The sequence below is a fragment of the Amblyraja radiata genome, chromosome 21 (assembly GCF_010909765.2).
Source record: "Amblyraja radiata isolate CabotCenter1 chromosome 21, sAmbRad1.1.pri, whole genome shotgun sequence".
In the NCBI taxonomy this organism is placed as follows: domain Eukaryota; kingdom Metazoa; phylum Chordata; class Chondrichthyes; order Rajiformes; family Rajidae; genus Amblyraja; species Amblyraja radiata.
In genome coordinates, this window is record NC_045976.1 from 31015195 (window position 1) to 31041047 (window position 25853).

The 25853-nt window shown below is 43.7% G+C and overlaps 1 protein-coding gene and 1 long non-coding RNA gene across 2 annotated transcripts in view; one reads left to right on the top strand and one right to left on the bottom strand.

Annotated features, from left to right (window-relative positions):
- Positions 1-371: 371 nt before the first annotated feature.
- LOC116985275 (choline kinase alpha-like) overlaps positions 372-25853 on the bottom strand; it is a 152323-nt gene continuing 126841 nt past the window's right edge. The window contains exons 8-10 of the mRNA XM_033039960.1: positions 2411-2517; positions 1473-1554; positions 372-487 (exon numbers count right to left, since the gene is read on the bottom strand). Of these exons, the coding sequence (XP_032895851.1) occupies positions 431-487; positions 1473-1554; positions 2411-2517 (246 nt within the window). The 3' untranslated portion in view covers positions 372-430. The remainder of the gene's footprint in view (positions 488-1472; positions 1555-2410; positions 2518-25853) is intronic.
- Positions 14928-16957, top strand: LOC116985277. The gene is made up of 2 exons (XR_004415234.1): positions 14928-15005; positions 16749-16957. It is a non-coding gene; the product is annotated as an uncharacterized LOC116985277 (long non-coding RNA).

The window sequence follows — 25853 nt, forward strand, 5'->3', positions numbered from 1 at the left end:
TCAGTCCAATCAGACCATCTTAATCAAAATATCCAGCACAAACGGCTACTTAAAAGCACAGTCGTTACAAGGAAAGCCAGCCTTGTAGTTCATGTGTTGGGAGACAGCTGGAGCATGAGGACGGAGATACACAGTACAAGAACACACACAAGAAACATATTGCTACAAGCTCCTGCACGATCATCTGTGACCCAGGGTTTCACAGGACTGGAGATTAACTTTCTCAACCACAGCCCTTCCAAGAAGTCCATGATCACCATTTTTAGTCTGTGATTCGAGTTCATCGAACTACATTTGTGTGATTTCAAAGTGCAGTCACTGATCAGGTTTAAAATAGTCCTGGACTAATTTGAAGCAAAATGCAATTTAAAAAAATAATTAATAACAGAAACGTGCTAAATTCCAAGCAGTGCTAGCACTGTACAGCAAGTCAACCAAGTATTCTCTTCTGATCAAAGTAGGCTTCCAGTCTATACAGGGCATAATCCTGAAACAAAAGAGACATCACCTTAGTTCTTCAGAGAGCACAAAGCAGAATCATCTCCAATTTATAAAGTGGGAAGCAAGTGAGTGGGTGAGCCAGTCAAGGGAGGATGCTGTGGTGGAGGGGAGGGACAGTGCAAGGCAGGAGGGCAGGCAAGGATGGGAAAGCAAGGTGCAGGAGCAGGCTAAATTGGTCAATTGTTCATCCTCCACGATTCAGTACTATCATGGCTGACAAACTCTTGGCATCAACATCAATTTTCCCCCATTCCACCTCATCTTCAGTGCAAATGTCGGAATATATTTTAGGTGACATAGACATCGTCTCCACCCTATGAGAGAAGGAAATCTATCTTCTGTCCAAAATGAGCGGCCGTTATTCAAAATATGCTCATGTTACAGATACCCCCACAAGGGAAGATAGCCTCTTTCAACATTTGTCAACTATTTCATCGGGGGATATTCTGAATGAACTTTCTCTGTACCATCTCCACACCCCATACCTCTCACATAAGGGACCAGGATCCCACCAACCTTCCCAACTGCTTGCATATTAACTTTTTCACGTATTCCACTCCCCAAACCATTTACAACAGTTTTCACGTTGTTATATTGTGTTTTTTCCAAACTTTCATCCAAAATAGATAACCCCATTTTCCCACAGCAGTCTTCATCTCCCACTTCATCTCCCACTCACTACATCCTTTGTGAGCTGTGCACTCTTCAACTTGCTAACCCACTTTGTCTCATCAGCAAATGCCCGTCATTTCATCCCGATCAAAACTGTAGATTATATATAGTTGCACTAGCTACCGATTGCCAATCCAGAAAAGAACCATTTACTCATGTCGGTTAGCCATTTCACATCCCTTGCCAATGTATAACCCCATTCCTGTCCTCTCTTAACTTATGCACAAGAATGGGAAGACAAAAAAGATGAGGTAGTGTGTAATGAGAGGCAGAAAGACACACAGACACACATAACTCACCATGTAACCAAACTCAATTGTGGAAAGCTTTGCTTGTATAATAGCCCAGAGTGCCCACAGGTAGTGAGAGGCTAGGGCATACCTTAAGAAAGTAATACATAGCATCAGTTAGTTAAAACAGAAAAAAAAACCTTCATTGGCCCAACACCACCACTTCCCACAATTTCATTCTAAATCTAGCGTCATTACTGACAAACAACTAATCAATCCTGTCTGAAGGGTCTCGACCCAAAACATTGCCTATTTCCTTCACTCCATAGATGCTGCCTCACTCGCTGAGTTTCTCCAGCAATATTGTTTACAATCCATCCCAAAAATCATGCACAGGTCACTGTAAAACAGCACTAGAGGAGTTTTACTACGAGTAATACACAGCTTTAGGTCAGTGTTCTCCAGTCTCCTTAAACGGGTTGGAGAGGTACTTTGGAGCTGAAAGTGGTTGGGAGGGAGGGGAAGCAGTGAGGCAGTGAGACTGTAAATGTAAAGGTGAGATTGTGGCAAGAGGTTGGAGCTGCACTGTAAGTATTCATGGGAGGCAAAAATCACCGAGGCAGATAAGAAATATATTCCTAGGAAAGGCCTCACTCTACTTTGTTCAACATGAAATACAAAACAGAGGCTATAACTCTTACTACCCAAGATGTGCTTTAGCATTTTCTGTATTAAAAGGTCAGTGCCCTCTGGGGCTTTCAATCTTGCTACCATGGCTCATGACTCCATTTAGCATGAACATCTACCTCATAAGAAGAGTAAGAGGTCTTCAGGTTTCACATGGAGAGTAGATTAAACAGCATCAGCCAAGTCCACCAATCTTTAGATTCTAGCAGTTACTTGTGCAGAAAAGCAGTTTAGCTGCCAGCCTCACCATCCTTATATCCCCACTGTTATAAAACCTCTCACTAACTTAACCCCCTGATTATTCCATACAAGTGCCCAACCTGTTGATCTCAATGATCATCTCTTCTTCAATTTTCAACTGATCATCATGCACCGAGTCACCTTTATTCCCCGAATATTCAGAAAGGTAATGTCTGATGAAGTGAAGCTGAGGAGAAATAAGAGTTTAAAGTTATTTAAGTGAAGTAGACAAATCACATTTGCTGTTAATGGAAGTTGACCATGAATGTTTTTGAGACATGAAGAATTCCTGATGGCAAGATTCTCAGAATCAAGAAACAGCTTCTGAAAGCGTTTCTTTAGAGGCCTAACATTGACTTTTGTGTGACCAATGCCAGATGTTGTGGTAAGAGGAAGAATTTCCCTTCCTTTTTCACCTTGTGTAGATACCCAAAGACCAGCTTGCTGTTGTCAATACCTGCTGCTGTCGGTTGGGACAATTCTCCATATTAGCTTTGAAGAAAGGCCACTGATCATAAGTGTAGTCATACATCCATTCACAGAAGTGATTCCCAATGTCAAAGCCCCTGCGAACAAAGACAAGGCAGAAGGTACACGTTAAGCAGCAGTCCTCCCTTTCCCCCGCGCTCGCCCTCCAACAGGAACCCAGATTCCCATTGCAACCCATAGCCCCATCACTCCTCCCCAACCAGGGAAAGCTAATAGTTAAGCCCCCAAAGAGTGATTGCCATTGAGGGCAGTGGTCAGATCCAACCTAGTTGCATGACCAAAACTATAAATAGCCTGTCCAGAACAAGATTATGTCACCTGCAAATATGGCTTGGCTCTAGCTAATATCGCCAAAACCAGAATGTACTGGTGGTTTCCAGTTCGTACTTATCTGTGGTTTTTGGGGAGGGGGTGGAGGAAATTGGGGAAGGAGGGAGGAGTGTTTCTTGGTCACTTGTCTGAAGTATCCAGCCTGACACCTATCCATATTCTCCAGGGCTGCTGCCTGACTCGCTGAGTTACTCCAGCCCTTTGTGTAAATCTTTGGTACCCATGCTCGTGTTGGAGACTTCGGATCTTAGCCTAATAGCTCAGAGGTCATTACCTGTAGTTGTAGCTGCTGTACTCAAAATCAATCAGCATCAATTTATCTGTGGATGTTGCGTCTTTGTCCGCCAAATAGAGAATATTACCTTGAAAAGGGGAAACAAGGTAAATCAGAGAAAGCATTCAGCAACATTTCAAGAATCTTCTCCATACTGATTTAGAATAGGTACATGGATTTTGAGCGGTTTCATTTTTTTCTCATCAATGTACCATGTCTCTACCCCTTTCCATAGGGACCACTCCCTTAATTCATTGGTTCACTCATCCCTTCCAACCCAACCCAAACCACCTCTTTCCAGGTATTTTTCCTTGGAACCGCAGGAGGTGCAACCAGGGATCCATCCAGGTTAGTCAGGGTATTGAGTATAGAAGTTGGAACATTATGTTACCTTTGGGTTCAGTTTTGGTCACCCTACTACAGGAAGGACGTCATAGCTGGAAAGAGTGAGGAGCAGATTTATGAGAAGGTTACCAGGACTGGGGGCCCAAGCTGGAGGTCGAGCAGGCTAAGACTTTATTCCATGGAGGGCTGGAGACTAACGGGTGATCTTTTAAAAATATAATACCATGAGGGGAATAAATAGGGTGAATGCACAGAGTCTTTTACCTGGCAGAGGGGAAATCAAGACCAGAGAATATAGATTCAAGGTGAGAGAGGAAAGATTTAATAGGACCCCGAGGATCAGCTTTTTCCACACAGAGGGTGGTGGGTATCTGGAACGAACTGCCAGGGGAGGTAGTTGAGACCAGTACTAGTACAATATTTAAAAGACATTTGAACAGGTACATGGATAGGAAAGGTTGAGGGATATAGGCCAAACACAGACAGGTGGGATGAACATCTTGGTTGGTTTGGCTGAAGGGCCTAGTTCTGTGCTGTATAACTATGACAAATGGAAGGAGGAATTGAGAGGGCTATCAAGCAGCCTTAGATCTGCACTTCGATTCTTTGTCTGGATTCTTCCAAATTCAAACAGCTCAAAATTTCATGTTAGCCTTAGGGTGTGTCCAGAAGCCTCACCACACTTTTAAAAGCAACCCACTTTCAGGACATCCCTTTATCTGCAAACATCCTACTCCAAGTTCCTGTCTAATACCATCAAGGTTGGCACTGTCCCAATTCAAAATGTTAACTTCTGGACCTCCCCTGACTTTAACTATTATAAAGCCAACAGAACCATGGTCGTTGGTCCCAAAAGACCTCAGTCATTTGCCTTGCATTACTACAGAACAGTAATGTGTTCAGACACACTACTAAGGGAACAATATAACTCTGAACAATAATTGACCAGAACTAATTGCAAAACATTTGGTTGATACTGCAGTCTGTCACAGCTCAGCTGCTCATTCTGTCGATTAAAAGCCCCCCCCCGATAGAATACTTATTTATTCTACACCTTTACCTTCCTGTACATCATTATGACAAAAAACCACAGGTGACCATGTGGCTTCAAGAAGCGACCTGAAAGAGAGAGATTTTAAAAAAATCACAAAATTAGCATATGACATTGATTTCTGAGAGTGAGAAAGAACAGGAAAAGATGAAAAAGTATTAACCTCAAGTTTCTGCCAATAACCATATAACCATATAACAATTTACAGCACGGAAACAGGCCATCTCGACCCTTCTAGTCCGTGCCGAACACATAATCTCCCCATGTCCCATATACCTGCGCTCAGACCATAACCCTCCATTCCTTTCCCATCCATATAACTATCCAATTTATTTTTAAATGATAAAAACGAACCTGCCTCCACCACCTTCACTGGAAGCTCATTCCACACAGCTACCACTCTCTGAGTAAAGAAGTTCCCTCTCATGTTACCCCTTAACTTCAGTCCCTTAATTCTCAAGTCATGTCCCCTTGTTTGAATCTTCCCTACTCTCAGTGGGAAAAGCTTTTCCACGTCAACTCTGTCTATCCCTCTCATCATTTTAAAAACCTCTATCAAGTCCCCCCTTAACCTTCTGCGCTCCAAAGAATAAAGCCCTAACTTGTTCAACCTTTCTCTGTAACTTAGTTGCTGAAACCCAGGCAACATTCTAGTAAATCTCCTCTGTACTCTCTCTATTTTGTTGACATCCTTCCTATAATTAGGCGACCAAAATTGTACACCATACTCCAGAATTGGCCTCACCAATGCCTTGTACAATTTTAACATTACATCCCAACTTCTATACTCAATGCTCTGATTTATAAAGGCCAGCACACCAAAAGCTTTCTTTACCACCCTATCTACATGAGATTCCACTTTCAGGGAACTGTGCAGTTATTCCCAGATCCCTCTGTACACCTACATTCTTCAATTCCCTACCATTTACACCTACAATGACCAACATCCTCCGATTATTGTCTGGTCAAATAATAAAGCAATGATTAAAGTAAAGTTAAATTCTTACTTTAAACTCGCCAACTCTCCTGGCAGGTTGAAAGTCTTCAGTTTATTAAACTTTTTCACATGTGCCTCTCTGACGAATGTCAATCCCATTATCTGCTTGAGATACCTTAACAAGAGGAGAGAGATGGTCTTTAATAAAACTACTTAAATGATGAACACAAGACCACTGGCTCGCCCCCGATTAAGCCTGCATCAGACAATCTTTTGATGCAAAAATAAAGATGGACATTTATCCCTTCAAACCTCCGCCATTCAAAATGATCATTCGAAAGGCTCACCCTTCATTTCATTACCTTATTTTCTATTCACCATGCAGGACCCGGTGCAAGGACTAGGCCTCTCCCTCCCCCGGCTCCAGGCCGCTCGGCCCGTTCACCCCACAGCCCCCGCCTCAAATACAACTTCATGACCGACATGGGGGGGGGGAAGAAAAAAGGAAGAGGAGGAGCCAGAGGGCTGAGGGAGAGCTGAGAAGGGGAGGAGACAGTAAGGGCTACCAGAAATTGGAGAAGTCAAGGTTACGGAGGGAACGGTCTTTGCAGAAAGCAGGAGATGGGAAGATGTGGCGAGTGGTGGGGTCATGTTGGAGGTGGCGAAAATGATGGAGGATTATTTGTTGTATGTGACGGCTAGTAGGGTGGAAGGTGATGCCTTGTTATGAGTGGGGGGGGGGGATGGGGAGAGAGAGCAGTGTCACGGGGTATGGAAGAAACCATGGTGAGAGCCTCATCTATAGTAGGGGAGGAGAACCCCCGTTCCCTGAAGAATGAGGAGATCTCCGATGCCCTGGTGTGGAACACCTCATCCTGGGGGCAGATGCGGCGTAGACGGAGAAATTGGGAGTAGGGGATGGAGTCCTTACAGGAAGCAGGGTGGGAAGAAGTGTAGTCTAGATAGCCATGGGAGTCAGTGGGTTTAGAGTGGATGAACTCCCCTTCTCAGCTCTCCCTCAGTCCTCTGGCTCTTCCTCTTCCTTTCTTCTTCCCAGCCCCCCCCCCCCCCCCCCCCCGCTGAGTTTCTCCAGCACTTTTGTCTACCTTCGATTTTCCAGCATCTGCAGTTCCTTCTTCATCATTTTGGTGACTCTTGATTTCACTCCTCTATGGATCCAAGTGACACATTTTCACTTCAATACTCCAGATGCAGTCTCACCTGGGTTCTGCATGATAGCAGCAAGGCATTCTTAGTGTTTGGGCTGAACATGGTACCAAGTTAAACTGATCTCATCTGCCTGTGCATGATCCATATCTCTCTATATTCTGCACTTCCATGCGCCTATCCAAAAGCCTCCTAAATGCCACTATCACATCTGCTTCCACTATCACTCCTCATAGTGTGTTTCAGGACCCCACCACTCAAAAAAAAGACCCTCACGTCTCCATTAAACTTTCCTCCTATCATCTTATACCTATTCCCTCTATTACCACTCAGGGAGAAAAAGGTTCTGACTGTCTACCCTACCTATGCATCTCAATTTTATATTCCTCTATCAAGTCTCCCCTCAATCGTTGTTGTTCCAGAGAAAACAATCCAAGTATATCTAACCTCTTTCGGCAGCCGAAACCGTCTAATCCAGGCAGCATTCTGGTAAACCCTCAACAAAGCCTCCACATCTTTCCTGTAATGGAATGACCAGAGCTGTATGTAATACTCCAAATGCAGTCTAACCAAAGTTCTATTGAGCTACATCATGACTTCCTGACTCTTATATTCAAAGCCCCTAGCAATGAAGGCAAGCATACCATGCGCCTTCTTAACCACACTATTTTCTTATGCTGCCAACCTCTAAGAGCTATGAACTTGAACTCCAGGATCCCATTGCATATCTATGCTGTTAAGGATCTTGCCATTAACTGTATACTCTCTCCTTACATTCAACCTCCCACATTGCAACACATCACACGTGCTCCGGTTAACTCGATCTGATATTTCCCCATCCATTTCTGCAGTTGGTCTATATCCCGCTGTATCTTCCGACAGCATTCCTCACCACCTGCATCTCCATATCACAAACAGCAAGGGTCTCAGCATAGATCCCTGCAGAACTCCATTGGTCACAGAGCTAGAGCCAGAATATCTACCATCCATCACAACCCTCCTATCAATACACCAGCTCTGAATGTATATGACCAAGTCATCATGAAACCCCTACATCTTAACTGCTGGATCAGCCTACCCGGAGGGTCCTTATCAAATCCTAACTAAAATCCACTGCCAACAATCTCCTTCATCACTTTCAATCTCCTTCATTATGGGCATTATGCTATATTCAGCACACTCCTAAATGCTGTGTAACCCAGTTGTACAAGGACATCACTAAAGTGACAATCTCATAGCAACGACACTTTAAAACAGCAGCTATATACTATATACTCCAAGCATTCAGATGAGCAAATTTAAGGTGGTTTTGATCTGGTACATGTCAGACAGTATCTCTGGAGAACGTGCAACAGTGACGTTTTATGCCTGAAGAAGGGTCTCGACCCAAACCGTCACCTATCCATGTTCTCCAGCAATGCTGTCTGACCGGCTGAGTTACTCCAGCATGTCGTGCCCTTTTAAGGATAAAGGTTCTGTCTGCATAAAGAATCTGAAGAACTTCCAGTCAATGGAGTAAGAACACTAAAATTAATTGGTTTTGCTTCCATTCATAGTGTTGTAAACATTTACATTAAATTGGGAAGAATATGAACAAATATGTCTTTTTGCAAGAATGCACAATGAGATGATACAGGAATGACACTTGTCCACATGCTAAAGAATATTTTAGACATTGCTTCACTATTGCTTAAATATACCATGGAGTTCTTTATCACATCTGGTCTATAAATGCTGCACAGATCTAATCTCCCACCAGCTGCACAACATAGAGGTTAGCAAAGGAAACAAACCAGGTCCACCCATACTGAAGCATGGCCTGGACTGACAATAACAAGATCTTAAAATAATTGTGTGAAGGAGATGAGAAATAAGAGGACATGCTACAAAGAGAATGCACAAGTTCATTTCATTTTTGGCTACTTACTATGCCAGCAGGTTCAATACCACCTCCAACTGCCAATTCTAGTCAACAAGCCCAATGCAGTAAACCATTTGCAACCAGTTCAGCAAGGCCTCTGATGAGTAGGGTATCCCCATAGAGGATGAATGACTGTACATGGATACTGCAAATGGTGCAGGAACAATTTTCAAATTTTAAAAGTAACACAGGAGAGAAATAACTTCATACTGGAATGTATTGCTCCAAACGTCCCCGCGGAAACACTCCATATAATCTTGGTCCCAAGGCACGTTCTGCCAATACAGCAAACATCACGCTCTCCAGTACCAGAGAATCCACACCCTGCGAGGGACAACAAAAATGCCTACTGTCAAAACAGCAAAATTCACATCCATTAGGATGACTACTTTCTGGAAATGGCTTTTGAAAACAGGCAGTTTACATTAGATAATAGATTAGCAACTTAAACAGCATCAGGTTAGAAATTATGCAGCATAGAAATAGGTCCTTTGGATGTACATGCCATCGTGCTTACCTATACATTAATCCCATTTACTTGGTCTAAGGTTTAGGCACTGATTCTAGTGCTCGCCTAGAAACAAATATGGATATACCTGCCTCCACAACCTTCTCAGATAATAAATTCCAGATTGCATTCATGCTCTTGGGATGATGGGGAGTGGGGGGGGGAGACATTTTTCTCAGATCCTCCTTATCCAAAAGTTATGTCATCTGGTATTAGATACCTCTGATGTCGGTTGAAATTTCTAATGTTTTCCGACTTGGGACCTTCGTAATTTTGTATACCTCCCTCAAGCCTGCGCCTCCGCCCCCCCCCCCCTCCCTCCCCCAACCCCTTCAGCTTCTTCTACATAGAAAACAAACCTAGTATTTCCAGTTTCTCCTTGCGCCTACATTGTAGTGACTAAAACTGTGCCATATTCCAAATGTGGCCTAATTCATGGGAACCTAATCTATGCAACCTCACTGGCTAATCCAGTCATGTATCCATATGGCATCTTCTACCATATTATGAATCCAGGCTGCCACCTTCAGGAATCAGATTTAGTTTAGAGATACAGCTTGGAAATAGGCCCTTCAGCTCACCGAGTCCACATCGACCAGAGATCACCCTAGTTCTATCCTAAACTAGGGTGATCTCTGACTAGTTCTATCCTAAACATTTACAGAAGCCAATTAACCTACAAACCTGCACGTCTCTGGAATGAGAGAAGAAACCAGAGCACCTGGAGAAAACCCACATGGTCACAGGGAGAACAAACAAACTCCATACAGAGAGCACCCAAAGTCAGGATTGAACCCAAGTCTGTGACACAGAAAGGCAGCAACTTTCTGCACCACCATGCTGCCCTTATACACCAAGGACCCTCTGTTCCTCAGAACTGTCCATCAGTCAAGATGTTTGCCCGACCCTTTAGTCCTCCCAAACGACACCACACTGCAAGATTAAATTCCATCTGCCATTACTCTACCTTTGACTTAAACCAGCATCTGCAGTTCTTTCCTACACATTACCAGCTGATCAATATCATCCTAAAGCCCACAATTACAATCCTCACCAACACCTGTGTCATGTCAAATCAATTTTCACGATTCTACTTTCATAATAATTGAAATGATATAGACAATAAATAAAGGTCCCAATACTAGGGCCTGTGGTACATTACTTCCCACAGGCTTCCATTTCACCCTCTATCATCAAGCTGGCTTTGGATCCAATTTGCCAACTTCCCCTGAATCCCATGTGCTGCAAACATTGGATGAGTTTCCTACATGGATCTTTGTCAAAGACCTAACTGAAGTATATAAACTGCACTGCTCTCATCAATACATTGTTGACTCTTCAAACAAAAGAAAACAAGTGGTTAAACGGGATGTCGCACTAAAATGACACTGCATTCCTGCCTTTCCAAATACAGTAATTACAATGTTTTTCAGTCATTTCATTCGGACTCAATAAATAGTCCATGAATTATTTGGTTTATCCCCATTCCTTTGCTTGAATAAGGGCACCACATCAACTTTCTTCTAATCATGTTATTTCACCCATGGGCAGCAAAATTAAACACATCAGGGTCCCAGCCATCTCCTCCCTTTCATAGTAACTTTGCCCATTTTAAGCTTGCAAAAGGCATGCAAATAGCATCTTCATGCATAAAATGCTCCAGAATTCTAATATTATCCTCCCAAAATCTCTCCAAATAGAATATCCTTCTCTTTAGGGAATAGAAATAAATATTATTTTAAAACTACACTTTCATCATCTGTGAGCACATATTGCATTTTTGGATCCAAATGGCACTTACTTGTTACCCCCAACCCTTCATACATCTCAAATGCTTTTGGATTTTCCTTTTTGATTTGCACCAGTGGTACTTTGGTAACTCACATTTCACTGCACCAATTGGTGCATGTGACAATAAATGTCCTTTGCCCCTTGTCTATAGATTTCTTCATTTGAACAATATGTAGCTCAAGATGGGCAATAAAAGTGTTTTACTTCACCATCCTAGTGTACATTCCCAGGACATGTATAACATCTCTAATGGGCACTACTCTTGCCAAGATCCCTAACTAGATACAAAGTAAAACTCTCCAGACATCAAACATGGCCAGGATGTCATAGGTTAGATACAAATCTAAATATATTCCCTTTCTGCACATTTTGCTTAATGTATGTGGCTACATGAATGGCCAAATTTAAAAATGGGAAATGTACATCAGAAAATGACCCAAGTTTAATTTGGAAACTAGAGATATCATTAGCTAGTAAACAAAACTCCAATCATATTCTTATCACAGTAGTGAGCAATTAATGCAGGATGCCTGCATTGATAAAGCAGGATCAGTTAGCTGCAGGACCATTAGAACATGCATCAAGAGGAGCCATTATTTTTAGTTGGGGACTGGGTAACATGGGATATGGCTTGAAAGTAAAATGAGGGAAGTAGGACCAGGTGTATATTGGGCCTCTGGTGTGATAAACATATCCACAGGCTTTTCACACTAGAGAAGCAAGAAAGAGATGGAAGTTTTAGGCCAGGAATAGGCAGAGCAAAGAATTGTCCATCTTAGAACTAAAAGTGGAATAAAATATACATGACTAAAAGGTATTAAGTGGGTCCATTGTTTGGTGCTATTCACAAGAGTGTTTTCACATGACTTGAAATCACAAGCACACAAAATTATGTTGCAATTCCCAAACTCTAATATTGCTTAATGAGAAACCAAGTAGTAAAATGAAAGCTGATAACTCAGGACCATAAAAATACTTCAGCATACAGTGGCTTGCAAAAGTTTTCATACCCCTTGAACTTTTCCACATTTTGTCACGTTACAACCACAAACGTAAATGTATTTTAATGGGATTTTATGTGATAGACCAACACAAAGTGGTGCATAATTGTGAAGTGGAAGGAAAATGATACATGGTTTTCAAATTTTTTTACAAATAAAAAACTGAAAAGTGTGGCATGCAAAAGTATTCAGCCCCCCTGAGTCAATACTTTGTAGAACCACCTTTCGCTGCAATTACAGCTGCAAGTCTTTTGGGGTATGTCTCTATCAGCTTTGCACATCTAGAGACTGAAATTTTTGCCCATTCTTCTTTGCAAAATAGCTCAAGCTCAGTCAGATTGGATGGGGAGCGTCTGTGAACAACAATTTTCAAGTCTTGCCAGAGATTCTCAATTGGATTTAGGTCTGGACTTTGACTGGGCAATTCTAACACATGAATATGCTTTGATCTAAATCATTCCATTGTAGCTCTGGCTGTATGTTTAGGGTCGTTGTCCTGCTGGAAGGTGAACCTCCGCCCCAGTCTCAAGTCTTTTGCAGACTCTAACAGGTTTTCTTCCAAGATTGCCCTGTATTTGGCTCCATCCATCTTCCCATCAACTCTATAATAATAATAATAATAAATTTTATTTAATGGGCGCCTTTCAGACATCTCAAGGACACCTTACATAGATAATCGGAATAAAAACTGGGATGAACAATTGTTGTAGTTTATCCATGCAGTCTTTAAATGCCTTCCATTGCATATCCACCGTCAACCCTTTAAGAATCAATTGCCAGTCTATCTTGGCCAATTAACGTCTCATACACTCAAAGTTACCTTTCTTTAAGTTCAGAACCCTTGTTTCTGAATGAATTATGTCACTCTCCATCCTAATGAAGAACTCAACCATATTATGGCCACTCTTGCCCAAGGGGCCACGCACAACAAGACTGCTAACTAACCCTTCCTCATTACTCAATACCCTGTCTAGAATAGCCTGTTCTCTCGTTGATTCCTCTACATGTTGGTTTAGAAAACTATCCCGCATACATTCCAATAAATCAGCTTCCTCAGCACCCCTGCCAATATGATTCACCCAATCTAGATGTAGATTAAAGTCACCCATTATAACTGTTTTACCTTTGTTGCACGCATTTCTAATTTCCTGTTAGATGCCATCCCCAACTCCACTACTACTGTTAGGTGGCCTGTACACAACTCCCACTAGCGTTTTCTGCCCCTTAGTGTTTCACAACTCTACCCATATCGATTCCTCATCCTCCAAGCTAATGTCCTTCCTTTCTATTGCATTAATCTCCTCTCTAACCAGCAATGCTACCCCACCTCCTTTTCCTTTCTGTGTATCCCTCCTGAATATTGAATATCCCTGGATGTCAGCTCCCAGCCTTGGTCACCCTGGAGCCATGCTCCGTGATCCCAACTATATCATAGTCATTAATAGCTATCTGCACATTCAACTCATCCACCTTATTACAAATGCTCCTTGCATTGAGACACAAAGCCTTCAGGCTTGTTTTTACAACACTCTTACCCCTTATACAATTATGTTGAAAAGTGGCCCTTTTTGATTTTTGCCCTGGATATTTCTGCCTGCCACTTTTACTTTTCACCTGGCTACCTATTGCTTCTACCCTCATTTTACACCCCTCTGTCTCTCTGCTCACACATTTAAGAAACTCATTCCCTTTAACCCCATTCTCGACTATCCCATTTGACACCCCACCCCCCTTATTCAGTTTAAAACCACCCGTGTAGCAGTGGCAAACCTGCCTGCCAGAATGCTGGTCCCCCACCTGTTAAGATACAATCCGTCCCTTTTGTACAGTTCCCCCTACTCCAAAACAGATCCCAGTGATTTAAGAATCTAAATCCCTGCCCCGTGCACCAGTTCCTCAGCCACCCATTCAGGTCCCGTATCTCCCTGTTCCTGCTCTCGCCAGCACGAGGAACTGGAAGCAAACCGGAGATAACAACCCTGGAGGTCCTGCTTTTCAGCATTTTTCCAAGCTCCCTAAAGTCACGCTGCAGAATATTCATCCCCTTCTTTCCGACATCGTTTGTGCCGACATGCACTATCACATCCGGCTGTTCACCTTCGCCCTTGAGGATTTTCTCCTCAGTCCGTGACATCCTGGATCCTGACACCAGGAAGGCAGCACACCATTCTCGAATCCCGTCTGTTGCCGCAGAAACCCCTGTCCGTACCTCTCACAATGGAGTCTCCCACTACAATGGCGTTGCCTGACGTTGGCCTATTTGGTTTTGGCTCAACAGCCCTATTTGCTTCGCAAGCCAGTCGCCGCACAGTGTAATAACGTCTTCTGTCCCGACACCTTCTGTCCCGACACCTTCTGTCCCGACATAAACCCAAGCACTTATTGGAAAACCGCACGTCACAGGGAGAAAGTCCAAACTCATACGGATAACACTGAACATCTCTGTCCTTCTCTGGGAGATCCTACTTTGTATTTGTGTTCAATGTTCATCTTTTCCCTCATTTTCTGAGTTACCATTACTACTCTTCTCTGAGCTTTACTCTCAGATCCTGTCACTTTCATCCCAAGGATTCTGTTACTTCCATGATATTCCCCACCCTGCCAGTCAATAGTTTAAACTCCCATCCACTGCCCTACTTGTCCCGGCTGCTCGTATTCTGCTCTCACTCCGGCTCAGGTACAGCTCCTCCCTGTACTGTTATGTGGCAGCTTACTCAGCATTCCAACAGCAATGACCAGTGATTTATACCCACAGGAAGGGACTTTCAAATGGATTGATGGAACTTCACCGTGTTACCGACAATGGGAAGCTGGTCAACCTGACAATTATCAAGGCAACGAAAATTGTGGGCACATTCGCTGTAAGTGCAACACTGAGAGAAATGTTATTTTGTTGGAAGTTAATTTGTGACACAGTATTGAACAGGAGGTTACCTCAACAGACCTGCTGTTACACAGAGGGAGTGAACCAACCCCATGGGTCTTTTACTCTGCAGAACTGGACTGACTGCCCAGCAGTTGGAGGATATATGGGATGTAATGCAGGAGTCAGGGGAACAGACACCGAGTGTAACTGTGCAGGAGGAATGTACAAGGGGGGTAACACTGTAGTACAGCGAATGCAGCGCTGGAAACACGTATTCGATCCCGATTACTGGTGCTGACTGTACGGAGTTTGTTCCTTCTCCCCGTGACCTGCATGGGTTTTCTCCGAGATCTTCGGTTTACTCCCACATTCCAAGGACGTACAGGTTTGTAGGTTAATTGGCTTGGTAAATGTAAAGAAATTGTCCCTAGTGGGTGTAGGATAGTGTAATGTGCAGGGATCGCTGGTCGGCACAGACCCAGTGGGCCGAAGGGCCTGTTTCTGCACTGTATCTCTAAACTAAACTAAACTAAAGTACTGGAGTTAGAGGAAGGTACAGTGTGACAGGGCACATAAAGAAATAACTGAACAGACTGGAAAGTGAAAGGAATGTCCAAAGATTCATTTCAAAATGAATTAAACACAGAAACATTATGCTCAACCTCTGTATATTCTGGTTACATGCTGTACTGTGAACCGTTCCATGTCACTGTTCAATAAAAGACTGCGATGCAGTGGAGCAGTGAACTGATCACAAAACAGAGCGACAGAGAAGATCCAACACACTGAGGCTTGTTCTCCACAAGAGCGAAGATTGAGGGGTGACCAACCTGGGCCGATCTCACTGTGAAGGATTTATAGGGGATGTCGAGAGATGTTTCCTCGAGTGTGTAACCGGTCATAAATGTAAAATAGCCACTGATAAATCAAAGAGAGAAGAGGGAAAATCTTCTTGACTTGGGCGTGGCGGGCAGGTGGAGATCAGGAGCATGTAATCATGGCAGAGCTCAGTTGGAGAAAGGAACAGACAGATGTGTTGATGGGGTCGGATGAAGGGACGGGGGGAGGCTGGTGTGGAGCAGCAACAGTAGCACGGATCCATGGGCCGAGTGGTCTGTTTCTGTGCTCCACATGCAAGGGAACACCCTAATTCTACAAACACTGTGTGTAACGCTACAGATATCGGAATGTGCACTGGTGTAAAATCCCCAGATTTAGACATGACATCAGTTGCAGAAGTTCCAGCTCCAGAGATTCCAGACTCTGCTCACATTGTGTGAGGTCCATGGAATGGGTAGGACTGGGTTTATCTCTGACGTCACAGCCAAGGGTGAGTCTGAGACAGTTCAAACCCCCGTGAATATTGGGGGCTTCAGGTTTCAGCAACACACACTCAGGCTGCACCTGACACCTCCACAGGAAGTGACTCCCTTTATTTAAGAGGTAAACTCACCGATCAAGAGTCAGGGAACATTAATGGCTCGCAGGCTCTGGCTCAAATAGATGAAACATTTAGACCAGATAGAAAACAGAAAATGCTGGTAACACTAAGCAGGTCAGGCAGCGTCTGTGAAGAGAGGAACAAAGAAAAATATTTCAATCAATGAACGTTCTGTTTCTTCTGCACAAATGCTACCTGACCTATTGTGTATTTCAAGCATTTATTTCAGATTTCCAGTATCTGCTCCATTTGATTGTAGACTAACAGGTAACAGCTTTTCTCTTTTCCTGCTTCTAGATCATGGATCTTGGAATGATTTGCCCTGTGCTGAAACACATGGTTTTGTTTGTTCCTACAAACTGCCCTGTGATTAGAAGACTCCAGAATGATCCACTCATCCTTTCCAGCAGTGGATCCAATGCTTTGATTTCTTTGTAGCCGCTCTCACTGTCTGTGGTGACTGTACTCACTGAGCTTCTCAGCCAATAATAAAGAGAACTGCATCATAAGCTGTGTGTTTGGTGCTGTGTGAGTCCAGTTTCTCGTCTTCCTATCCCACTGTTGCTTCCTCCCCATCTCTGCACTCAGTGCTGCGCTGAGGAGAAGGCGGCACAGACTTTATACAATGAACTAAAGATAGACACAAAGTGCGGGAGGAACCCAGAGGGTTAGGAAGCATCTCTGCACGGACCTTAGCACAGCAATTTGGTTTATATAAAAGACCAACCTAGTGTGCATTGCTCAGCAGTACACTAACTGGCTACATGTCCTTCGGCCGCACCTGGTGTGTTGGGTCCCGGCCACCGCACCTGGGAGAGAAATAAAGGCTGTGGAGAGGATACATGGGGAGTTAGTGGAATAGTTGCAAGGAGAGAGCTTTCACAGTCCTGTGGGTGAGCTGCAGAAGATGAACTGGGACCAGAAATTCCTCAGCACATCTGTAAGAAAACCACTGATGTCTGTTTATAAATCAGCTCAACCGGGTGGTGGGCAATATACCCCACAATTCTGGCTGGAGTACAAATTCAGGTTAGGGTCCCACCTCCCGCACCCTCAGAGTAGGTTGGCCAAGTGCATGAATCGGACACAGCCTGCAGTTGGCACAGACCAGCGGAGCAGCGGTGGTGGACATTGTCAACATCGCCTGGCCATTCTGATCCCTGTAACTCCAAACAGTGCTGCCGCCAGGACAATGGGCCTTGCAACCCACCTCCCACAACTTACCCCATGGCCGTCCGAAGGGGGTGGTGCGCCGGGTGCGACTGCACCCCCCTTTATTTCCCCAGAGTAAGAAAATATCCCCATAAATTATTTTATTTTTTTAATCGGTGCACAATCAGCGTTTCCACTTTGTGGGAAATCGCCTGAAATTCTGGTTCCGGCCGCTGGAGGAGAAAAAAATGCGCCCATCCACGCCTGCGCAGTTGGGGAAGCGACACAAAATGACGCCGTCTCTCCGCGCGTGCGCAGTGGGCCCGGGCGGGATCAGTCTGCCCAAAGATCTTATAGCGGAGCAAGATGGGTTACTCTCACGTAAACGTGTAGTACGCTCACGGGCGGATTCATGGGTGATTATATGACCCATTTTAGCAACCAGCCCCCGCCATCTTGCTCCGCCATCTTGCTTACGGCCAAAGATCGGATCTTTGTTTCCGCAGCGGGGAGAGGGAGTGCGCGGCCCGGGGAGAGGGAGTGTGGGGCGAGGGGACAGCGGGGCCCGGGGAGAGGGAGTGTGGGGCCACGGGGAGAGGGAGTGTGGGGCCCGGGGAGAGGGAGTGTGGGGCCCGGGGAGAGGGAGAGGGAGTGTGGGGAGAGGGGACAGCGGGGCCCGGGGAGAGGGGACAGCGGGGCCCGGGGAGAAGGAGTGCGCGGGCCCGGGGCAGCGGGAGAGGGGCATAGGAGGGGGGGGGAGATATTGTAGTGAGGGGGCAGGCGAGGGAGTGCCGGGGGGGGATAAGGCCTAGTGTGTGTGAAGTTGCGGGGAAGTTTACAATGTTTCTTATTTAATGTCCTTTGTCTAGTCTGAAATAAAGTTCATTATTGGATCAGAAGAAATATAATTGTGTGTGTTATATGATTATATGCATTTATATCATTTTCATGTATGTGTGTTTATAAACATTTTATTCTTTAACAAGAATTAACAGAATTATGAACTAACAGAATTATGAATCTAACCCTATATCACACACAAAAACTTCCCCCGCAATTACCCTGCGGGTCGGGTTGGTTCCGATTACTACAAAATCAACTCAAACACTGCTTGTGAGCCATTTAAACAGAAATGATTTAAAAAACATTAAAAAAGACATTTACCAGAGTCAAATTTGATTCTTGACAAGAAGTATGAACTGACAGAATTATGAATCTAATCCTATATCACACACACAAACTGTTGCCCCGCAACATTGATTACACTGCGAGTCGGGTCGGGTCGGGTCAGGTAGGTTCCGGTTACTAAAATGGGCGGGGAAAAATGCCCAGGATCCCCTCCGTAGCGTACTACACGTCAGCCCATTGCATTTCGCAGGAGTAGCCTATCTTGCTCCGCTATAAGATCTTTGAGTCTGCCATTTGTTCTTCATCCATTGAGCTCGATGCCTCGCGTCTACTCTAGGTAAGTAGTGGAGGGGGGGTGCGGTGCGGTGTGCCCGGTCCAGCGTTCCCATACGCGGCGTCAGGGCCTCGCCAACGGCCAGCCTGGCGACCGTCCTCCCGTCGCCGGGCGGGAGTGGTTGTAACTCCAACATCAGACGCCGCTGCGGCGGGACCCGCTGCCCTCGCCTCCCTCCGCCGCCGGGGCCCAAGCCATCTTCCGCCTACGCCAACCCAGCTAGGCCCACGCCACCTTCATCCCCCCCCCTTTGGACCCCTGCTGAGCCACGCAACCTTCACCCCCCCCACCCCCCCCACCTGGACCCCAGCTGAGCCACGCCACCTTAACCACCCCCCCCCCCCTCCGGACCCCTGCTGAACCACGCCACCTTCATCTTCCGCCCCCCCCCCCAATAGAAAGAGGGGGGGATGTGAGAGGGGGGAGAGGGAAAGGGAGAGAGATGGTGGAGGGGAGAAGGAAAGGGGGAATATCTTTAATGAGATGTAAAATTGAGGTAGGTTTTAGAGCTATTATATTTTTTCCTCATGAATAATATCAAATAATATCAAACAATTGGAACTGCTTTCTTTACCTTGATAACATTACTGAAAAATATGAATTCCAAAGTTTGGGACTCTTTTTGCAGCATATTTTTTTAACATAATTTGAATATTACAAAAATCTGCATGTTTTCAGGGTCATCATGGATCTGTCCGCAGTAATGCAGCATTCCGTTGATGAAGTTGTTGCTGTGGAAGCTAGGCAGAAGGAGTTGGAAGATCTACTTGGTGCAGTAAAAGGTTAGATGGAAAACAATATCACCGATTATATTCAGAGCTAATTGTGATTCTACTCCTTCCATCTTATAACAAAAGTGCTTAACCAATTTTAATAAACTTTGTATAAAATATTGGAAATTTATAAAATATACATTTTAATGAGATAATTATATACAGATGTAACATTTCCATTTCGAGGTCATTTTGAAGCCAATAGCCTAATCGTTAAAGGATTAATGGACACCATATTGCACAATACATTTTAATCATAACATGAAATAAATCCATAGCATTATCCTGTATTTCATTACAGCAGATAGTCTGAAGCGTACAGCGGCATCCTGCAGTGGAAGATCCAAACGGAAAAAAACTTCACACACAAGGGCCGCGGTGATCCCCAAACTAATCACATCGTATTTCTCAAAAGGTAAATTACATCACATTTGTATTTGTTTTAATCCGTTGATGCCATAGGCATTTTTTTTGAGGAACCAAAAGTCCTTCTTTCATCATTCACATTGGCAGCAAACTTTTCTTTTTTCCTTATATTGATACATTACGAAGTATTACAAGTGAAAATACAAGCATTTCCATTTCAATGCTCGATAGAACATTGCCAATTTTCATCAGAAATATTGACCAATTATAACCATATAACAACCATATAACAATTACAGCACGGAAACAGGCCATCTCGGCCCTACAAGTCCGTGCCGAACAACTTTTTTCCCTTAGTCCCACCTGCCTGCACTCATACCATAACCCTCCATTCCTTCTCATCCATATGCCTATCCAATTTATTTTTAAATGATACCAACGAACCTGCCGCCACCACTTCCACTGGAAGCTCATTCCACACCGCTACCACTCTCTGAGTAAAGAAGTTCCCCCTCATGTTACCCCTAAACTTCTGTCCCTTAATTCTGAAGTCATGTCCTCTTGTTTGAATCTTCCCTATTCTCAAAGGGAAAAGCTTGATCACATCAACTCTGTCTATCCCTCTCATCATTTTAAAGACCTCTATCAAGTCCCCCCTTAACCTTCTGCGCTCCAGAGAATAAAGACCTAACTTATTCAACCTATCTCTGTAACTTAGTTGTTGAAACCCAGGCAACATTCTAGTAAATCTCCTCTGTACTCTCTCTATTTTGTTGACATCCTTCCTATAATTGGGCGACCAAAATTGTACACCATACTCCAGATTTGGTCTCACCAATGCCTTGTACAATTTTAACAGTACATCCCAGCTTCTATACTCAATGCTCTGATTTATAAAGGCTAGCATCCCAAAAGCTTTCTTTACCACCCTATCTATATGAGATTCCACCTTCAAGGAACTATGCACGGTTATTCCCAGATCCCTCTGTTCAACTGTATTCTTCAATTCCCTACCATTTATCATGTACGTCCTATTTTGATTTGTCCTGCCAAGGTGTAACACCTCACATTTATCAGCATTAAACTCCATCTGCCATCTTTCAGCCCATTTTTCCAAATGGCCTAAATCACTCTGTAGACTTTGGAAATCCTCTTCATTATCCACAACACCCCCTATCTTGGTATCATCTGCATACTTACTAATCCAATTTACCTCCCCTTCATCCAGATCATTGATGTACATGACAAACAACAAAGGACCCAACACAGATCCCTGAGGCACCCCACTAGTCACCTGCCTCCAACCCGACAAACAGCCATCCACCATTACCCTCTGGCTTCTCCCATTCAGCCACTGCTGAATCCATCTTGCTATTCCTGCATTTATACCCAACAGTTTAACCTTCTTAACCAACCTTCCATGAGGAACCTTGTCAAAGGCCTTACTAAAGTCCATATAGACAACATCCACTGCTTTACCCTCGTCAATTTCCCTAGTAACCTCTTCAAAAAATTCAAGAAGATTAGTCAAACATGACCTTCCAGGCACAAATCCATGTTGACTGTTCCTAATCAGACCCTGTTTATCCAGATGCTTATATATATTATCTCGAAGTATCTTTTCCATTAATTTGCCCACCACTGAAGTCAAACTAACAGGTCTATAATTGCTAGGTTTACTCTTAGAACCCTTTTTAAACAATGGAACAACATGCGCAGTACGCCAATCCTCGGGGACTATTCCCGTTTCTAATGACATTTGAAATATTTCTGTCATAGCCCCGGCTATTTCTACACTAACTTCCCTCAATGTCCTAGGGAATATCCTGTCAGGACCTGGAGACTTATCCACTTTTATATTTTTCAAAAGTGTCAGTACTTCTTTTACTTTGAAACTCATAGTATCCATAACTACTCTACTCGTTTCCCTTACCTCACATAATTCAATATCCTTCTCCTTGGTGAATACCGAAGAAAAGAAATTGTTCAATATCTCCCCCATCTCTTTTGGCTCTGCAGATAGCTGCCCACTCTGTTTCTCCAATGGACCAATTTTATCCCTCGTTATCCTTTTGCTATTAATATAGCTGTAGAAACCCTTTGGATTTACTTTCACCTTACTTGCCAAAGCAACCTCATATCTTCTTTTAGCTTTTCTAATTTATTTCTTAAGATTCTTTTTACATTCCTTATACTCCACAAGCACCTCATTTACTTCATGCTGCCTATAATTATTGTAGATCTCCCTCTTTTTCCGAACAAGATGTCCAATTTCCCTTGAAAACCAGGGCTCTTTCCAATTTTTACTGTTTCCTTTCAACCGAACAGGAACATAAAGATTCTGTACTCTTAAAATTTCCCCTTTAAATGTCCACCATTTCTCTTCTACATCTTTCCCATAAAACAAAATGTCCCAGTCCACTCCTTTTAAATCATCACGCATCTCATCAAAGTTAGCCTTTCTCCAATCAAAAATCTCAACCCTAGGTCCAGTTCTGACCTTCTCCATAATTATATTGAAACTAATGGTATTGTGATCACTGGACCCGAAGTGCTCCCCAACGCATACCTCCGCCACCTGTCCTGTCTCATTTCCTAACAAGAGGTCCAGCACTGCCCCTCCTCTAGTAGGTACCTCTATGTATTGCTGCAAAAAACTATCCTGCACACATTTTACAAACTCCAAACCATCCAGCCCATTTACAGAATGTGTTTCCCAGTCTATGTGTGGAAAGTTGAAATCTCCCACAATCACTACCTTGTGCTTACTACTAATATCTGCTATCTCCTTACATATTTGCTCTTCCAATTCTTGTTCCCCATTTGGCGGTCTATAATACACCCCTATAAGTGTTGCTACACCTTTCCCACTTCTCAGTTCCACCCAAATAGCCTCCCTAGATGAGCCCTCCAATCTATCCTGCCAAAGCACTGCTGTAATATCTTCCCTGACTAGCAATGCAACACCTCCACCTCTTGCCCCTCCAATTCTATCACACCTGAAGCAACGAAATCCTGGAATATTTAGTTTCCAATCACAGCCCTCCTGCAACCATGTTTCACTGATCGCCACAACATCATACTTCCAGGTGTCTATCCAGACTCTAAGCTCATCCACCTTTCTTACAATGCTCCTAGCATTAAAATATGCACATTTAAGAATCCCCCCGTCTCTTCTTCTCTGTTTATTTCCTTTTTTTCTTTCTCCTCTTGTGTCCGAGTGCTACCCTTTTCTGCTTCCTGCCTCCCATTCTGTCTACTAGCTTTCTCTATTTGAGTCCCTCGCCCCAACCATTCTAGTTTAAAGTCTCCCCAGTGACCTTTGCAAATTCCCCCGCCAGGATATTGGTCCCCCTCGGCTTCAAATGCAACCCATCCTTTCTGTACAGGTCCCACCTTCACCAAAAGAAGTCCCAATGATCCTGAAACTTGAATCCCTGCCCTCTGCACCAGTCTTTCAGCCACGCATTTATCCTCCACCTCGCACCATTCCTTCTCTCACTGTCGCGTGGTACAGGCAGTAATCCTGAGATTATCAAAATTTTCGCCAATTTTATAAATTACTGATCATTTTTGCATTAAACAAGATCCTCTGAGCATACTTTATATAGAACTTTGACAAATGTGGGCTCAATTTGTGAAGAATTTTGTCTTTGTTAATCTTCTAAACGTTTTATGATTCTATATCATGAGTTCTTACAAGAATTGTGAAAACTTCACATATATGCAGCCTATCAGTAAAATATTTTTTGAATACATGTAATGTCTTAAGTCCTGTTAATGATAATATTGGCCAAATTAATTGACTGGCAATTAATTCTAAAAGGGTTGACGGTGGATATGCAATGGAAGACATTTAAAGACTGCATGGATGAACTACAAAAATTGTTCATCCCAGTTTGGCAAAAGAATAAATCAGGGAAGGTAGTGCATCCGTGGATAACAAGGGAAATCAGGGATAGTATCAAAGCGAAGGATGATGCGTACAAATTAGCCAGAAAAAGCAGCATACCGGAGGACTGGGAGAAATTCAGAGACCAGCAGAGGAGGACAAAGGGCTTAATTAGGAAAGGAAAAATAGATTATGAAAGGAAACTGGCAGGGAACATAAAAACTGACTGCAAAAGTTTTTATAGATATGTGAAAAGAAAGAGATTAGTTAAAACAAATGTAGGTCCCTTGCAGTCAGAAACAGGTGAGTTGATCATGGGGAACAAGGATATGGCGGACCAATTGAATAACTACTTTGGTTCCGTCTTCACTAAGGAAGACATAAATAATCTGCCGGAAATAGCAGGGGACCGCGGGTCAAAGGAGTTGGAGGAATTGAGTGAAATCCAGGTTAGCCGGGAAGTGGTGTTGGGTAAATTGAATGGATTAAAGGCCGATAAATCCCCAGGGCCAGATAGGCTGCATCCCAGAGTACTTAAGGAAGTAGCTCCAGAAATAGTGGATGCATTAGTAATAATCTTTCAAAACTCTTTAGATTCTGGAGTAGTTCCTGAGGATTGGCGGGTAGCAAACGTAACCCCACTTTTTAAGAAGGGAGGGAGAGAGAAAACGGGGAATTACAGACCAGTTAGTCTAACATCGGTAGTGGGGAAACTGCTAGAGTCAGTTATTAAAGATGGGATAGCAGCACATTTGGAAAGTGGTGAAATCATTGGACAAAGTCAGCATGGATTTACAAAAGGTAAATCATGTCTGACGAATCTTATAGAATTTTTCGAGGATGTAACTAGTAGCGTGGATAGGGGAGAACCAGTGGATGTGGTGTATCTGGACTTCCAGAAGGCTTTCGACAAGGTCCCACATAAGAGATTAGTTTACAAACTTAAAGCACACGGCATTGGGGGTTCAGTATTGATGTGGATAGAGAACTGGCTGGCAAACAGGAAGCAAAGAGTAGGAGTAAACGGGTCCTTTTCACAATGGCAGGCAGTGACTAGTGGGGTACCGCAAGGCTCAGTGCTGGGACCCCAGCTATTTACAATATATATTAATGATCTGGATGAGGGAATTGAAGGCAATATCTCCAAGTTTGCGGATGACACTAAGCTGGGGGGCAGTGTTAGCTGTGAGGAGGATGCTAGGAGACTGCAAGGTGACTTGGATAGGCTGGGTGAGTGGGCAAATGTTTGGCAGATGCAGTATAATGTGGATAAATGTGAGGTTATCCATTTTGGTGGCAAAAACAGGAAAGCAGACTATTATCTAAATGGTGGCCGACTAGGAAAAGGGGAGATGCAGCGAGACCTGGGTGTCATGGTACACCAGTCATTGAAAGTGGGCATGCAGGTGCAGCAGGCAGTGAAGAAAGCGAATGGTATGTTAGCTTTCATAGCAAAAGGATTTGAGTATAGGAGCAGGGAGGTTCTACTGCAGTTGTACAGGGTCTTGGTGAGACCACACCTGGAGTATTGCGTACAGTTTTGGTCTCCAAATCTGAGGAAGGACATTATTGCCATAGAGGGAGTGCAGAGAAGGTTCACCAGACTGATTCCTGGGATGTCAGGACTGTCTTATGAAGAAAGACTGGATAGACTTGGTTTATACTCTCTAGAATTTAGGAGATTGAGAGGGGATCTTATAGAAACTTACAAAATTCTTAAGGGGTTGGACAGGCTAGATGCAGGAAGATTGCTCCCG